At 45.3% G+C, this 12,162-nt stretch overlaps 2 protein-coding genes across 5 annotated transcripts; one reads left to right on the top strand and one right to left on the bottom strand.

Annotated features, from left to right (window-relative positions):
- Positions 1-123: 123 nt before the first annotated feature.
- On the bottom strand, positions 124-6,253 carry LOC110977145 (uncharacterized). 4 transcript variants are annotated; one of them, XM_022231007.2, is made up of 2 exons: positions 5,829-6,253; positions 124-3,023 (listed from the first exon to the last, which is right to left on the bottom strand). In XM_022231007.2, the coding sequence occupies exons 1-2, from the start codon at positions 5,858-5,860 to the stop codon at positions 2,135-2,137; spliced, it is 921 nt and encodes a 306-aa protein (XP_022086699.2). In that variant the 5' UTR covers positions 5,861-6,253; the 3' UTR covers positions 124-2,134. The 4 variants fall into 4 exon arrangements, with proteins under 4 accessions (XP_022086699.2, XP_087001115.1, XP_022086698.2 ...); XM_087144989.1 differs by lacking the exon at positions 5,829-6,253 and adding an exon at positions 3,990-4,229; XM_022231006.2 differs by lacking the exon at positions 5,829-6,253 and adding an exon at positions 3,829-3,938.
- Positions 6,254-9,339: 3,086 nt separating this feature from the next.
- LOC110977110 (uncharacterized) lies at positions 9,340-12,162 on the top strand. Its single transcript, XM_022230939.2, has 2 exons — positions 9,340-9,603; positions 10,681-12,162. The coding sequence occupies exons 1-2, from the start codon at positions 9,583-9,585 to the stop codon at positions 11,689-11,691; spliced, it is 1,032 nt and encodes a 343-aa protein (XP_022086631.2). The 5' UTR covers positions 9,340-9,582; the 3' UTR covers positions 11,692-12,162.

Below are 12,162 nucleotides of genomic sequence, written 5' to 3'. Positions count from 1 at the left end.
CACAGTATTTCAGAATGGGTTTTGTGGGCGCTATACAATAAAGGCAGAAGTTCATTCTCAATCTCAGACAACAAACAGCAAGGTTTTAATAAACAAATGAAAAAAGGAAAGCCTGGACCAGCGTGTATTTCTACCGACACATATTGTCGGTGGTTGTATTATTACATCGACCTCAAAAGCCACATTTGTAACCTCGTTTAATTGTGATCATTCTTTTTCTCATCAAACAGTTTAAACACACACAAACACTCAAAAATCTTACTCTTTATTCATGGAACAATACTGACAAGAATTCGAGGAAAGATTTGCGGTATCCAAGTAACAAACAGACCCCCTTGTTGTTTGGAAGCTTTTCCGCGCCCTGGATCAATTGCGGTTAAGAAAGGCACACTTGCTCACCGAACAATAACATTAAAATTTGGCACCATTTCACATCTGTGAATAAAAGTTTCAATATTTCCACACGTTTGATACAAACAGTTGAACAGAAAAACTAAAAGTTGGCACGAAAGGTAACAATGAACTTTAGGCCGCGGAAAAAAGACAAGAAAATTGCCCACTGGTGCATCCATAATGATTCCCCAGTGAAACGTTTTTCCTATTGTTTTTATTTTTCTTGACGTTTACTCGTCTCGCTTGAGGTTTTGATATGTAATCACAGGGTTAGTTGGACGGAAATGTAATCATATTTTTTTGTGGTAATTACAAATAAAAACAGCAAGAGTGCTATCCTGTGTAAATTTCTTGGAATGCCATTAATGACAAACGAAATTTTTGAAACACCCTTTTATTTTACCCACCATGTACATTTGAAGAATCTCTTTTTACACTAACAAGAGTGGATTGCACTGACACAAATGAAACAGCCGTCGAATCGCACAGGCCATTGACCACATTCAAAAGTTTCAGCGAGGGCAAAAGTTGAAAGATGTTTTGTCACATAATTCACACACAAATAAATAAATAAATCACACTGGAATGTGTTATAGTCACGGAGGATTAAGACAGGTTTCAGTCTCCCTGCATTATGGAAACGACTGCTTAACACGTCTCATGAGCATAGTCTTCATTCAAGTCTAGCTTCTGGCAGGTCTCACACAATCCAGGTCAGGTACCGTTACATAACGACAAACACAAGCCTTGTATCAAGACTAAACGGAAAGCTAGTCCAAACATCAAATTCCGCAGCTGGCGGATTCTCCGGGTTGAGCAATTCACACGCGAAAATATTTACACTGGAAAATTGTGCCTGTCTGGTCACGTAGCTGAACAGGGATACCAAAAGGTCACAATCTGGAAGCTTACACATAATCATAGCGAGTAAAATGAATGCAACCACGCAAGAATCAATATTTTCGTTGGGAATTTCTGAACTTGAAACAAGCATCGCCCATGGCGAACAAATTTCTAAAAGGAAGCTTCTTTGCTCCAAATAACAAACGCCTTTATATTCGACATGTTAGGAATAGATTTCACTATATAGACTAATCCGATTAGACGCCATAACTGCGGTGGCACCGCACTCACACGCACATTCTTTAGCTTGACGCGCGCGTCACGACACCCACGACACCCTATTGGTCGAAAAGGCATGTAACGCGCGCGTACCACCTGTCCACGAGCGTTGTGCCACAGCAGTAATGGCTTCTAATTCTGGTGGTCGAATTACACTATAGAGTAGCATTTGTCATGGACGGTGACGTGCAAAGGAAATGAAACGACATAGCTGGACAGGCGCACTGTGGTTTTGGACTTTTTGTCAAAGCTCTTTTACACGACGGGAATCGATACCGTGCACGATATGGGGCCGATGGGTACCCCCCCCCCACATGTCCAGTCCCTATACACACTCTAGACTATTGAGATTCCGATCAAACAATGACCAACACAAAGGCGGCGGGGGGGGTCTCTGCCCCATATCTTGAATTATATGCGGGAATTGTAATTTCTTGCTTTTTTTTTTCAAAAGAAGCCCACAGACTAGATCATTTCACTCTAGAAAATTCTAAATTAAATGGACGAAAAATCGACTTGCTTTTCTGCACAGATGACACAAGGACATCATCACGTGTGTCCAACCTCAGTCATTGGGTTCATAAATAGCAGACTTTACGTGGTGGGCAAGAGGAGACTGTCACTCTTCATCGATGCAACTGAGTGCGTCTTGTAAGATGCCTTGATCCTCTTCCTTAGCGTACGCAATCTCGCTCAGCCAACTGACAATCCTCTCCCTCGTCACGCTGTCCATTATTTCCCCGAGGACTTGTGCCTCCGTCTTTTTGCTACCGGCGTCTGTCTTGCGTGCCTCGCCCTTCGGCCTCTGGTAGATTTCCGGCATGCTCTTCCTCCGTCTTCGCTCGCTCGCCTTGGTCGCGTCGACCTCCTTGTGCTGTTGCGAGGGCGGGTGAGGTGTACGCTCCGTGCTGTCCCCGGTATTTCTGCGGACCGGCCGACTTGTGGCGATCTTCCCCGGGCACGGGTCCTCGTCTATCGGCTGGTGTTTCTGTGACAGGCTGAATCTGGTCCTCCCAGGAGCGTGGTATGACGGGTGCGGTTTGCTTGGATTGGTCCTGGGTGGGGAGGGAGCTGGGACCCGGCGTTCGACTTGGGCCTCCCCGACTGGGGCGTGCGGAATTTCCTCGGCCGGAAACGGCGTGACCGGTCTGTTGACGACCCTCCGCGGAGACAGCTTCCGCCTCCTACAGAGCTTCTCCGTGGAGGCGACGGTTGAGGCATCTCCGGACGACAGGGACAGGGAGGAGCGGCCGTTGCTGCTGCAGATGGACCGCCGGCTGCTGCTCCAGATGTCCCCCAGGGACTGGTCGCTGTTGCTGCGGGGACGGGAGCTCGGTGCGCCGGTGATCGGCCGGTGAGGCTCGCGCCTCGTCCTGCCGTCGTGGAGCGACCGGCGCTGAGCCGGCGGCGACGTGAGCCGGCTGTACTCGGCTATTGGCGGAAAGTTGGTCGTACTGTGTTGCTGGCTTTCCCTGCACATCTTGCTTCTAAGACCACCCGGTTTATGTCTAGCCATGGCATAAGAAACACAAGGAATTGTCAATAAATTGGTGAGCTTTAACAAGCAACGTGGATGTCCGGATTTCAAGGCATCTGTGAAACATCTGTATGAATAACCGAAGTGATTACTACGAAAGAAGTAACGACAAGGATATACGCTGTTCACTCCCCATGTACATGTACTTACGTTACACCTTTACCCCGTACGTTTTGTTCTGTGACGCACGACGACGACTGTTCTTTGAATGGGTGTGCTTGAAAGTTAATATGATCTCTGGAGATTTCGTGGGCTTGACCGTAGCGCATAGCGATTACTGCATTGGTTTTTCGAGGAATGTATGGTGGGTTAAAAGAGAGGTGTGCCTGCAGTCGAATACTCTCGCCAGTACAGGCACACAAATGTCTTCGCTGCTAGCTACTTTTAGAACCCCTTGAGAGTTCTGTTAGCAGTGAAACAGTCGTCGGCATGAGACAGGTAGCTTGGTTTTACTGGGCTTATTTGCCGCCCCGGACTTCGACTTTATTTAGTCGAAGTCCAGGGCGGTGACCCGGATCGGTAGTTTACAGTTCTAAACGAGCCCCAAAAGAAGGACGATAAAAATCCAATGGTGTGATGAAGCAAGCATAAATCCGTCTGATTAGTCAATTCACAAGCAGCGATTTCCAACAGAAGTGACGTCACTATGAGACAAGATCTCGTTCTTTTCCTGTTTACTCTGCGCTTCAACAAAGCAGGGCCAGGAAAATATACCTTGCGATGTCTTGATGAAAATCATTCATCGCGGACATCATAAACTGGATTAATTTACTCACGGGTTGACCCCCCTTGTGACTTCTTGGGTTGGGTAAAATTGACAGATAAAATACACGGAAAGATGGAACACCAAGACTTTTATCCATTGTAGAGTTTTCTTGCTGGTGTCATTACTTGAGTAATCAAGTTTTTTTGCGGTAAATATGCTTGCAAACGATACCTCCCTCCGGAGAGCAGTTAATGTGACAGACTGTCAGACTACGTAAATGTGTGGTTTCTCCCTTGCTGAGTTTGATGCAATGTGAACTGGATTTCGTCATATTTCCAGTGAAATCACCAAGATTCATGGCACATTAGCTATCTGTCACACGTCAACAATGTGGAAAATGTGCAGGCACAACCCTCAAACGACTCAAACGCGTAGGTGAATAAAACAATCCGCTCGAATTTTCAGAAATCATTCCGAGACGACAGGAAGTAAGAGCCTGCGTCAAATTATCGAAAAATAAAGAGAGGTAAATCACGATAACATGCATGAGGTCAAAAGGGCGAACATGTCACCGTGGTAACGGACCGCTGTGGCCTGTATTTCAAGCCTAGAAAGTTCCTCCGTGTCAGCCGGGCGACTGATGGCGGTATTTCACTGCCGTTGAGCAGCTCCGGGTACATTAACGGCCGGACAGGGACCCGCGTTCGCACTTTACCTCACATTGTCCCCCCCCCTCGACCTTTCTTGTTACCACTTCAGTTTTGCCGGATTCTGGGGCACTGCGACAAGTGCAAGGCGCTCTTGAAGAGAGGTCTTCAACCCTAATACTGGGAACTACGCCAAATGTTTAAGCAAGAGGACTTGGGCCTATTGCATAAACCAAATTGGAATTCAAACTTTTTTTATTCGATCACAGGCTGCCAGAAAAGAAAGAAATCTTAGCCAACTTCTTGCAATACGTTCTTCTCCCCACCCCCAAAACAATTTTCCAATAATTATGTGCCCAGTTTTTGTTAAGATTTTACATATTTAATGACTGCCCTTCTCCTAAAATGCCTCATTTTTATCTGCCGAATTTTCTCTTTAATGTCTGAGCGCCGACCCTCTTTTTCTTGACGATTTTCGTAAAAAAAAAACCGAGAGGTGGCAGGTGTTTCCCAAGTGAAGACAAACTAGGCCAGGTTTCCTTTGGATTCAAGAGAGGACGGGACTCTATGGGGGGTTAGAGCTGGTCTAATGCGGGGAACAAAAGTTGGTGCAAGCTATGAGACAATCCTCATCGCCTTCTACGGGATTTCAAATTAATATTGTATCACAGAAATGCGATCACCGCAAATATTATAATGGGACTACATATTTGTGCAGAGGTGGAGATAATGAATATTTGATTAAGATTAAGAAAGAAAGCCGACGGCAAAAATACAGTTAGTAACTTCACGTCAGTGATAACTCATGTAAGTCAGGTTGGCGTAGTGTTTCTTTCCTCACCTTCTACCGGTGGGGACCTGGGTTCGAATCCGGCTCGGTCCACATACGGATTGAATCCGTGGGTTTCCCCCAAGACATTTCTCCGGAATTTTCCTCCCACCTCTAAAACTGAATATTAAACGGGGGGGTTCGGTTCTCCATTAATTCAAAATAAAGGTAAAAATTATAGTTTTAAATCGCGGGGACGCAGCCGAGGATTGTTGATAGAGTGGCGATAAATTACCTGTGATGCGTCCAAACACACAAGTTATAAAAATAATGGTCGTGTGCCATGTCCGGCAGAAGGGCGTTATTTGAGAAGCTTTGTCCTGGCCCCCCAAAATCACAATGCGTCAGAGGCTCGACTCATTTCACTAAGCAATAATCTGCTAAGGTTTTTCAACGTGTAGCAATTTGTGTGTGTTCTGTCTGATCGGTTCTTGGTAATTAAAAATGACAGGTTTAAAAATAAAACAAAATCTGAAAACATACACAATGTTAAATCACACTCTGCATCAGTAAATTGAGTTTTCCTTATTTAATGCGGTTCGTTAATGAAAACAATTAAACTGAAAGCAACAACGTGAAGGTTTTTCGACTCACCTCAAATCCTCTTTTACGTAGAATGGAGTCATCTGCTATGGCATCTTCGTGAGTAAATTTCCATCTATAACAGTCTTGTTGATGTTGAATCATGCCCCTGCACAAATACAGTTTCCTTGAACCTGAAGACACGCAACCTTGCCCCGCGCGCACGAGGGTCGAAAACACGCTGGAGGCCCGGCTAACGGCGCAGAACTCTCCCGTCATCAGTTTGTATTGGCTAATCTCTCCCAAGAATGCGAGGGTCACCCGGTCCTTGCTGATTGGCCTGTGCTATGGCAACAGGCCAATCAGAAATCACCAGATTGGGTCGTAAAGTTGGCCTGACACTGACAAGTGCACGGGGATGACATAATGTCGGGGCCGCATTGTTAATCAACAGTGAAAGAAAGTTCACTTTTTGTACACGCTTGAGATTTCCGCGCACAATAGGCACTCAATCAGATTTTTTTTTAATCTCAGAAAAAGCCGTGACGGCGCTGGTGTGGACGGTTGCATTCCCTGTGAGGGCACGTATTCAAGGATGGTCGCTCGGGGAGGGCTGCGGGGGGGACACGTTGTACGCTCTCGGGGTCTTTTTTTGTACAGTCACATTGAAAAACCCCTTCGGTCTTTGTTCGAGTTTTCCCCACAAGTCAGCTGAGTTTAATAGTTACGCATTTGCTTTCATCGACGCATGGGCCTACGTGAGGAATCTGCTTGGTTGTTGATGAGCACGAGGGTTCGGCGTGAACAGGGGGACGGGTTCAACCGGCGGGCACGACCGGGGCGAGAAGTTGAACTGAAAAAGGTGGACATGTCAAGGTGGTCGCACCATGCAACTTTGCGTTCTAGCTTCATCGCCGGTGTTTTAACCTGGCCTACTTTCGCTGCTGGGGGATCGGGGAACGGCTTACTATCACAACTATCCTGATTTCCGACTGCATGTAACTGCAAGCCCTTAATTAAGACGCATTCTGTGACAAAACGTTTATATGTCATGGCGCATGAGAAATGCATCTTTTGGCATTAAATATGGAGAATCGCTCGCTGGTAACGGGGGAGGGCTAGGTCACTATACAGTCAATGATAAATGACAGACCAATATCTCAGTGACTTAAGCCCACAATCTGAGCCCAGTAAGTCATGATCCATTCCAGCAACAATTACATATATATCCAAAAGTTATGAAGAGAAAAAGGTCAGCCAAAAAGCTGAAATTATAACAGTTGTTTTTTAATCTTACGCGTAAAGATGGGGGTTTTCCTCGCCCTACACTTCTGGAACCCGGGTTCGAATCGAACCATGGACGTGAACTGGATTCCAGACCCTGATTTTTTCTCCGAGTACTTTGTCGTCTCCTCGCTCTAAAGTATTTCCTCTGTTTCAGGGTTATAGCGCCTGTTCAGGTTTGAACAACCCCTGGTCCAAAGGTTATCAAAGTAAATGAAAATTCGTTAGGGTACAAAATTATGACAAAATACTGAGTTAGTTATTAACGACTGGAAAACAGACTCAGTAAGTATTGGATCGCAGATTGACTGCATTTCAACGATTTCTCACTCAATATCCAGCCATGGCCAACTTATACGTGTGACAATGACAACCCCTCCCCCCCCACACAAGTGTGTATTTGCCTGCAACTGGGGACCCCCTATTGTTCCTCTTTTGTTTGTACTTTAACTTTTTTAGAAGACCACCCATATGTTTTGTACACAGTTGTCAATCGGGGACCCTCTGTCAATCGGGGACCTTACTGTCCTCTATTGTTCAGGGTCCCCAATTGCATGCAGAAACAAACTCACACACACCACGACCTTCCCGTACCCACATTCTAAGAAGAGATACAAGTTAGGGCAACGGGACCCCCCCCCCCATTAAAAACCTTTTATCGATCTTAATCAGATCAGTATTAGCAGGAACATTAAACGCAAAGAATAAACTAAGCAAAGCTGCAATGACAGAGATTGTACATTCCTCGAGTCGACTCAACAAGTCGAAGGAACGATAATGAAATCCTTTTTTTTTTAATCTTTCGAAAGCTGCGAACCGTAGAAAATTCGCCAAAGCGACAGGGTGGCTTGTTCGTTGTTTGAAGTCTGTCAGAAGTCTTCGTGCAGTCCCTTTTTTTGGAAACAGGAAGATCCAAAAGGTTTCTGCCACAAGCATTACTTGCATCATCCCAGAACTGATTTTCTGTCGCTCCACGGCCACATACACGGTCCTGTCAGCCAGCAGCTATTTCGGTAATCAGTAGCTTTCTTAGGCAGCCGTGGTTTTTCTATTATAGCAGCATTTACAAAAGCCATGGTCGTGTGTGAATTAGATGTTGGCGAAATTTAGTGAAAATTCGAAATCCAGGTGTTGGGCAAAAGTTACTAAGGATTTGCTTTTGCCAACTGGAAGGAAAAATGTGTGATATGATGTGTGGAGGTTTCCGTTGAGTGGAAGTAAAGCAGACCAGATCAGATCTCAGTAGAGGACAGCCGTATGAGTGTTTGTTGTGTGGACACATGTTTTTCAATGTTTTGAGATAAGATCAATAGTTAACTAAAAGTGAAGCCATAGACACTTTCATTGACCGGCCGAAAAAATTATATCAAGGAATCAGGTTATAATTTGACGATAGCAGATTGACTTTAGAACAAGAGAAAAGTGGTCGCTGTTGGATTGTACATGTTGAGTCGAAATTCGAATAAAGAAAGGACATATTCTTGGAAAAATTCAATTCCAAAGTGTGAAAGTTTACGAGGGAACGTTTACTCGCTCCTACTAAAACCAGCTACAAGATGCATTTGAGTGAAAACTCGAACAAGTTGAGTTTTCATTCAAGCTCTTAATAGAAGTGACTCCGATTTCAATGTAAATTTGGCAAAGGTTTTACTCCAAATCGCCGAATCCGTGCAGTGATTTCATTCTAGAGAATTAAGAGAGTCCCTCTCCCAAGCAATTTTACAGGGAACATAATCACACTATATATTACTACTTCCGCATTCGTTGGGTCCTGATCTTATATATGTATTTTTTCCCCTATGCTGCTTTCAACCGTCATCAGGGAGATGATCTTTCACCCTTAGACTTCTGCATAATTCTACACAGAATGTTTGCCAAGTTATGACCGGTGTTGCAGAGACAAGAATAGTCGCTTTAACACTTGGCTTCTCTGAAACTTGAAAACTTGAAATTTGTTACCATCCCAGACATTAATCATGCCGCTGGAAAAGCATATCCCACCCTTCAGACAGACGCCGATAGACAGAACAAACTCAGGCCTGCGCATCAAAGGGCACTTCTGTCAAGTGGATTTTAAATAATTACCGTTCTGTGATATTTTCACGCGAATCACCTCGGCTCAGCCAGTGGTGCATATACTGTACACAGGCACATTGTAAAGTCAATGTGATAAGAAGAGGGGTAACCTATTGATCAGATCGGGCCGTCGCTAGGGGACAATCGATGGGCCCTTCACCGTCCCCAAAAGAAACGAGGAAAAAAACAATGGACCGAAGCCGAGCAGAGTTCGATATTCCGTCGGGGGCCTCGTCGGGCTCCATTCTTTCTATCCGGGATACGTTTCTCTACCCAGTCGGCCAGTCGCTCCTTCCGGTAATGTCTAACGCACTATTTCAGACCATCGGTGCGATTTTAGCGAAGAGAAGGTCACCCCCAAAGCCGTTTATCACAGAACTGAGATTGTCAAGCGTCGTCCGAGTTTGTGACTTAACGGAGTGGTGGCGTAAGCCCATCGCTGTAAAATGACAGTGTTCATTCGGACATGGTATTAGCAGGAACCGAGGTGAGGCAGCGATTATCTTTGCTTTGTGGTTGTAATACACACACACTTACACTAGCGTCCTTATATCTCATCGATCCATGCCAAGTCCCTCCGTAGATTGAATTAACCCTCAAAGAGCCGGGGGGAGGGCGGATTCCGCCCCCCGTTGATTTTTTCTTAAAGCATCTCTAAGATTATTTTCTGCGTGCTAATACTTTATGACAATTTTTTCCAATGTTTTAGCTTCATTTTGACCCCAAAGTTATGAAAATCGGACGTGGCGTTCTCTCTCAGCGAAGAATTTTAGAAGGCAGGGTGAAGCGTGATGTGAAATTTACCATGACTTTGTATACAGCAGTAAACCGTACACAGGACAGAGTGGTATCCTACCATGAATAATTAATTATTCATAATTAGCAAATACTTAATTACTTTACATGAAATTTCACACAGATGATAAGTATGGATGCCTCTATGGCAGTGCCAAATTTCATTGAAGTACATTATCATATGGCTGAGATCTAACTGTGACAAGGCCAAAAAAGCCCGGCTGTCTGAGGGTTAAAAAAATTTCCTCGTTACTTCCTTGCCCTGCGATTGGGTCAATGTTGGTACTTGCTAACTGAGGCTAAAACCAGCATTTTGTCGTTAAAAACCGAATGGTCTATTTCCTGAATAAGAAAAATTAAGAGATTGGAGACTTGATAAATTAAGGGATTTGCTCTTCCAAACTTTTCCCGAAACCGTTTGACTGGAGACGAGGTTGAAAAGTATTTGTCTGTAGACTTAATGAGTAAACCATGGTCCTCAGGGGTTTCGCTATTGGCTGGATTAAAAAAATGGTTTGTGACTTTGTGATCTGTTTCGGTCCATTTTCCTTTGCTTGTTTTTATGGAGAGCCTTAGTTTCCTATTACACAAAATGCAGCTGAAATACGTTGAGAAGTCAGTACATTACATCTTCCAAGAGCTCAGAGATTTATTACATGAAAAAAATTTGGTCAGCATGGGTTGAACACGTTGATGTGACAAACGTCGAGATAAAACAAAATGAAGTAATCAGCAATTTAACATTAAACTTTCCTTTATTTTCCTACAGATAGCTGACCGCGATGTGTGCTGTCATGAGATATCGTTTAGCCCTGTCACAGACCCCATGAAACACACCCAGCCATCGGAGACCAGCCAGCGACAGGCGGTGCTGACACCCAAACCGACCTCGCCAACCTCCCCGCCCATCCAACGCACCGCCATCTATCAACTTAGCCCTGCGCCCCAGGACCTCATGACGCCCAAAACCAACCTGCCGGTAGCCCTGGAGGCGATGAGCAGCGTCTGGCTGCCGCCCACGGACGCCCGCTATCAGAGAGACACGGCTCTGCCAGTGATCGAGGGTCCGCGCGGGCCGATCCGGGCCGGGGATCACCGCCAAAAGCAACGGTATATCACCGTGGTGCAACCCCCGAAGACCGGAGCGAAGAGAAACAACGGAATCAGGAGTTGCTTCTCCGACAGCTTTCTCCACACGAGGGTGGAACCGCTGGATGATGGCCTGAATATGGCGGCTAGACCCTTCAAGGGTCTGGTGCCGGCATCCCAAGACCAAAGGCGTCCCTCCACGCCGATTGTGGACAGCGCCACGAAAGCAAGCGTAAATATCAAGAGGCAGAGGTTCTTCAGCTCGACCGATTCGGCAAGAACCCTACAGGAGACGAGGAATGGGGTCGCGACAGGACGGTCGGAACCCCCGAAGAAACTTGCCAATAGAACGAAGAATCAAAAGGCCACATCGAAAGCCGGTAATGCCCGCAAAGACCCGGAGCTGCGAGACTCACGTAAGGAATTGGAGAACGGCTCGTTCTGCGTCTGGAAAGAGAAGACCCGGAGTTTAAGACGAGCCAGTGAGACGTCATCCGGAAAGACAGACACAGAGACTCCGGCGGGAGACAAGGGCACTGTCAAGGCGGAAACTAAGGAGGAGAGGCGGAGGAACTGGAAACAGGAGTTTGTCATCAAACATCTGAATTACTGCAGCTCAAGAAAGACCCAGCAAGTCGTCCAATGGCTGAGGGAAGTAAACTTGCAGGACAGCTTTGAGATAATCGAATAACATCCGCAGATGTTTACAAAAACTAAGCTAGGGCCGTAAACATCTTGGACAATTAGGAAGTTTGGCCATTATGTGTTGAAGTTAATTGTATGGTTATACCTTCCTTACAGTTTATCCAACAGATGCTTTTTGAGCAGAAGCTGGAAGAGTTGATACCTAGACCAATGCGGAACTTGCTCTTTGCTTAGCATGACTTAACCTATTGAGGATTCCCACTCTGGAGAGTTAGGTCCCAAGTATATCTGTTTGCAGAATGGACCACGGCTATGACAATGTGCATTTTGAGGTAAATTCATGCACTTGTTCAGGAATCGGTGCAGGATTCGAGAGTTTAGTTTTGTCGGTTCTATTAAAAATCAATACAGATCCATTGACTATCGTTATATCGATCTATTTGTTCATAAACTACCATATTGTAAATACATTATGCAGAATATTTATGGCGATAATATAAAAGAAATTACTGAACAA

Source organism: Acanthaster planci, linkage group LG13, assembly GCF_054643075.1.
Source record: "Acanthaster planci isolate LZ-2023a linkage group LG13, COTS_SCS, whole genome shotgun sequence".
Lineage (NCBI taxonomy): Eukaryota > Metazoa > Echinodermata > Asteroidea > Valvatida > Acanthasteridae > Acanthaster > Acanthaster planci.
This window is presented reverse-complemented; position numbering and strand designations above follow the sequence as displayed.